General features: G+C 43.8%; 1 protein-coding gene across 6 annotated transcripts in view; it reads right to left on the bottom strand.

Annotated features, from left to right (window-relative positions):
• Positions 1–6,000, bottom strand: part of cdin1 (CDAN1 interacting nuclease 1) — a 69,273-nt gene that overhangs the window by 45,162 nt on the left and 18,111 nt on the right. For all 6 annotated transcript variants that reach the window (XM_079527737.1, XM_079527738.1, XM_079527739.1 and 3 more), the window contains one exon: positions 4,333–4,405. In XM_079527737.1, the coding sequence (XP_079383863.1) occupies positions 4,333–4,405 (73 nt within the window). The remainder of the gene's footprint in view (positions 1–4,332; positions 4,406–6,000) is intronic.

Genomic DNA, 6,000 nt, shown 5'->3' with positions numbered 1-6,000 from the left:
GTCTGTGGCTGTGTGGTGGTGCTAGTTGATGATATGAGCTGGTATCTCCTGTGAAGGGGAGAAGCCCAGTCCCTGCAGAGGTTACTGGGGCAGAACTGATCTGCTTCCACCTGATTCTCCCTGATAGCAGTGAAATGAGACTTTGTGTGTGCATGTGCACGCACGCACGCACGCACATGTATGCGTGCGTACGCCGTACGTACATAGTAGTAGTACTAGTAGGTCCAGGCTAGCTCTGCCATAGAGAGAGGATCCCTAGGTCAGGCCATTAGACTGTGTCGGAGGAGGCTGACTAGAGCTCCTCTGCTGAAAAGGAGTAATTAGTATACTTGTCAAGTGAAGTGCCACGCCGATGCTTACCTCCCCTCCACCCACCCTGGCCTGCACGCATGCTAGCACGCACACATACACACCATGAACCGCAAAGAGACACACAGACACACACGGGCGCGCACATACTCCGCTGCTCCTTCCTTACTTCCTCCTTGCTAATGAAGTGCCCTTGCTCTCATTATGTGAAGAGAGACTGCCAGCCACACACACACACACACACACACACACACACACACACACACACACACACACACACACACACACACACACACACACACACACACACACACACACACACACACACACACACACACACACACACACACACACACACACACACACACACACACACACACACACACACACACACACACACACACACAGCGAGGGAGGAGATGGAAGCAGTAAGAACCATAACAGCAACACTAGATACTGAAGCCTGATTTATGTTGATGTAGGGCACCACAAATAGTAGATCTACATGCAAGCAGGTAGATCTGCTATTTTCGGTGCGAAACGCAGCGCGCAACCAAGTATAAATCAGGTATGAGTAAGAGATTCTACTTTTGGAACATAATACTGTATTCAGTTATCGACACCCCTGATCTGCAAAACACAGTGATGTCATTATGAATTCTCTCACAGAACTGAGGGCATCATCATGGGGGACCCCAGTGTTCTCACAGAACTGAGGGGATCATCATAGGGGGACCCCAGTGTTCTCACAGTGCCAACATCAAACGTTAAGACATTTATAACCTTGCCTACGCGGCTTCTGTAAAGGAATGTGACAATAAATCTCAAAAGGCAGCAGAATCACATAGTTACAAAACATGGAGCAGCAATCTAATCTGCCGTTGGGCCTTGGGAAAATGGAAAAGGTCAAATGGCTTGCAAAATTGCTTTCACAAAAAAAGAAAAAAGGAGGAAAAAAAGAAAGTATGTAGTAGTATGTCTAAATCTAGAGGCACATCATCAGCTCATGTCAGAGGAAGAATACAGTGAAAGATGAAGCGATAGAAAGGAGGAAATAAAGCAGCAGGAGCTCCACAAATCTACTTTTTGAAAAGTAACTTTGGTTAGACTGAGCGAGCGGTTCCCAAACCTTTTTGGCCATGCACCCCCTGTTATCTCCTGGCCTAGCTGATGCACCCCCCCACATGGAAATATAAATTGCATAAGCTATATAGACACATATATTTCCTATTTATCCACATATATGCACATATGAACCTGAATATGGCATATATATGCAGCATAGGCTGCATACTTGCCATATATTGGCATAGTATGTTCATATATTTACAATAAAACATTGGTGGAGAGATACAGAAAAAATGTATGTCCATTACCACATACGGGTAATTCCCAGGACATCTGTGGACGTCTTGGGCACAAAACCTGTTAATACAGCACATAGAAGATGGATACAAAACTGATAATACAGTACCGCAGATACAACATAACATGGTGTCGCCAAAGTGCGGGACATGACGCCATGTTATTTCGCTGTGGGCCGGTTGTTGTTTGGCATCTCATGGCGAGTGCTCTTACGACTCACCCCCTCCCTGCAACGCAGAACGCAGTCTGCTTTCATGAGACAAGGAGCATTATGGATGTTGATATAATATTCAATACGTGATAAAACTGCTTTGAATGTATTGATTTATTTACATGTGCCACCAGATAAGCTTTCGTCCTGCCTGACTGATGCGCTCTCCAATACTTTACCAGACAAGGGGGGGGGGGGGGGGGGGAGTGAGTGGGTGGGTGGTGGAAGTAGAGGTGGGGTAGGGGGTGGGGGGCAGGCAGCAACCAGCCAGCAAAACAAAACAAGGAAAAGACAGAAAACAATTTAAAACTCTGTATCGATCCAGTGCTAGTGATTGTACATATATTCCACAGTCCCAAAGGCCCCATTCCTGTGTCTCTTAAATGCAAAGGGAAAGAGAAGGGGAATAAAAAAAGATGGTGCGAGGCAAAGGCAAGCCGCTCACCCAGTTGGGGGTAATGTCCCTTATATAGAAGTCTATTGATCTGCTCAGTCCGCCTGCCCGCCCCCTCCCACTGGACACACACACACACACACACACACACACACACACACACACACACACACACACACACACACACACACATGATGGATATGCCTGCCAATAGCACTGAACCAACCTGTTAGCTAATTGCCAGCAAAGACAATTATCCTTGCATTGTTTCATAATGGAAACGCATTACAAAAGTCTAATATACACACAGGGAGATTGGATGATCTGACCGTGGTACCCATGCAGGCAGCATTTCATTGCCACGGGCCACGCAGGTCACTGCTGAGAGCAGAGGTGCTGTATAAACAGAACTCACACTCACGGGGCCGCAAGCACCACTGGTTTCTATGGCAGTATATAGTCAAGTCAATATGGTCACAATACAGTTTGGAAATACAGCCATTCCCATGATCAGCCAGGCAATTTCACCAGCACACAATCTATTCAGAGCGACATATTCACGCCCAGCTCCACCATATGGAGATGGAGGGGTAAGTATTCTGCTAGTATCTGAGACTGAACGCTTCTCCTGGGCGAATGTCCTGCACTACAAGCTGCTCAGACTAGTATTTTGACAGGCAGTGGATAACGGTGGGTCCAAAGCAATCACATCTCTGACTTTGACAAATGGCTGTGCTGTGGTGAAGTTGAAAATAACACACATCCACTTTAATCTCTTTCTTGATTAAATCTAAGGCACGTCTTTTCAACATCATGCGATTCCCTCTCAAAAAGCTAGCTACCACACACGCCTGTACAATCGTCAGGATGAGTCTGACGATGATATTGAATTGTGTGCAAGTGAAACTGGAGTTATAAGGAAGAGGAAGACAGAGACAGAGACAGTAAAGATTCATTTCTTTGTCATTCCACATAATTGTTAAATTAATAATAGCATATGTAAAAATAAATAAAAAGAAAAGAAAAATAGAAAGTGTAAAGTAATTTTAAATATCAGGACCATAATCATGCCGCCCCAAAATAGCACACTTGAGAAAATACAGTCATGAGAGAAAACAGATCATCAACCACAACGAACCCGACAATTACTCACACACACACAATTCCTGGACAATTTCTGTGAAATTTTCAAGCAAAAATATTTGTGTCTGGAATCTGGCTCTCCCACAGTGTGTCCATCAGCGCTGCCCAGAAACGTTTGCTTTTTCTGCCACGCTTTCCCCCTCAACCCAATTTCCTTGGAGGGAGGGAGGAAGTGATGGGGTGGAGAAGGTGAGTGAAGAAGAGATGGTGAGGGGTGGGGGACAGATAGCATAGAAATCACGGTGGTGGTGGGTATAAATACTGTAAGCTGAAGTGAGCAAGGCTTGATCCGAACTGTAGTTGAGAGGTGGGTGGTCCTCCCGGCGCTAATTGCCAGTCATGTGCCTGAGGTTGCAGCTAACACAGTAAAATCATCTGTGTTCATTTAACTTTCAACCTGACGTACAGATTTGGGGAAAGTTATTATAGTTAAAGATTTTGTTATACAGCAAAAACAGCTGATCTACAAGCTCAACACGTCGCTATATATGTGACACACTGTGAGCATGTAGAATTGTAGATCATCCGTTTTAGCTTTTTGTCATACGGTGAAGTATATTAGGAATAAGTCGGTGGTTCGCAAGAATCGCAACCAATGGAACTAATGCAATATACTTTAAGTTCTTATTTATTGGTATCACTTTTTAATATTAATCCAACTTGCAACCCACAGGTTGAGAACCACTGGCTTAAGATTGTAAAAATGCACACTAAGGGTTAAATTAACAGAGGATTTCACTGCGTACAACTGAAAGTGGTCTGTCTCTCATTAGGCTTGGACAGGCTGAAGATACACCATCTTACGGTGGCGCCAGACCTTGGAGGGGGGGTGGGGCAAATTGTTACAATTAAGACTGAGAGGAGGGGATGATGGCGAAGACAGTGAGGCAAACAGAAAGGTGTTACTCACCGACTTCACCCTCCTGCTCCTGAAGGAACCTGTCCAAGATGAGACGAGCCATCAGCGCTGGGGACAGGTCCACCTGGACACAGATTGAGCAGGGAAAAGGAATAGTCGAATTAGGCCTAATAAAAGCCAGGCAATGGCTTCAATAGAGAGTTGGAAGGTTATCTCAAAATGGAGACGGTTTAGAACACCTATTCTCCTGTAGAGAATGGCGCCATTGTGAGACCTTCAGAATAACTCCCACATATCCAGTTTGAATGGAAGTGTGAACATGTTTCAAAGAGATTTCAAACAGCTCGAAAATTACGCCACTGAAATAACACAGCCAGTCAAGCCCTAGGCTGATGTCACATAGCTTAGATAATAATGATTCTAATGGCTCTAAATTATATTGTCCCGTTTCAAAACCTTGACCCAACTTTCGACGAGCCCCTGCGCAAATTGGTCTTTTTTGAGCCTTGCTTTGCACTAACCTTTCCCACAGGAACAAGAGAACGGTTATTATGTAGCCAAGCTATACAGCCAAAATGCCTTCACCTCTGTCAAGACCAAATAGAAGACGGTAGTCTCTCATCTCATAAGAAAAGCAGCATAACAATATTGCCCAGGCTCCAGACACTGAAGAGCCTTAATCGTAGGACGATTATTAAGGCAAGAACCAGCAGGACATACCAGAGGGACTGAGGAAAATGCAATCTGCAAGACGAAGGGGAGGACCTAAGACTTCAGTATTTTTTGAACAATTGAGAGGTGAAGTGCTCGTTTGGAGATCAGGGAGAAGTCATGACAGAGAGATGAGCAGTAATTATGTTTGCTACTTTCCGGACTGATTGAGTCATACCTTGCTGACTGTACAGTGTAGAATCTGCTAAGCAACGTCCTAAGCCAAAACCCTATCCAAAACATTCCTTCCAATTTCCCATAGTTCAGACTATAATAAAATACTATGCAAGAAGATGATGTCTTTTATTTGGCCGATATTGGCCTATCGGCGTATACATTATCAGATAAAATGTGCATATATGAAAACTTTTTATTACAGAATCAAAAGCATAAAAAATGATTGGGGATCTGGAAACAGTTTAGTTGTATTTAGCCCCATTTGTGTGTATGTGTCTGACTGTCTGTGCATATAAAAATGGTAGATATGTGTGAAATAAGGTAATACATAAACTAGTGTTTGCACGTGCGTGCACGCGCGTGTGTGTGCAAACATGTAGAGAGAGAGCGAGAGAGAGACACAGAGAGAGAGAGAGAGAAAGAGACAAAATATCGGTATCCAAATCTATTACTCCATATGGGTCAGGCTCTAGCTAGCACAATACAATACAATTCAATTTACAGCCAAGAAAACAGAGTTTAATAAGACTACATCTACACTATGTATACAGCATGCATGGTGTTTGACTGAAACAATTTCAACATTGTATCTGGGCTTTGTCTAAACACAATATTATATGCAAATAGAAAATACATGAAACGACTCCCTGCTATACTAATTACTTACAAAATCCCACAGCCTCTTATAACTGTTGAGGGAACAGGAAAAAAATGAATGAAAAAAAAAAGACCCTAGCAGACTTTGCCTTTCCGGGCTACTTCATTATGAAACACAACGTTCTTGGAGCCGAGAACATTTTTTCTCTTGTTAGCATAATTGGGGACCAAAAG

The sequence above is a fragment of the Electrona antarctica genome (genome assembly GCF_951216825.1).
Source record: "Electrona antarctica genome assembly, chromosome: 18".
NCBI lineage: Eukaryota > Metazoa > Chordata > Actinopteri > Myctophiformes > Myctophidae > Electrona > Electrona antarctica.
Note: the sequence above shows the minus strand (reverse complement) of the source record. Positions and strands in the feature narration are given on the sequence as shown.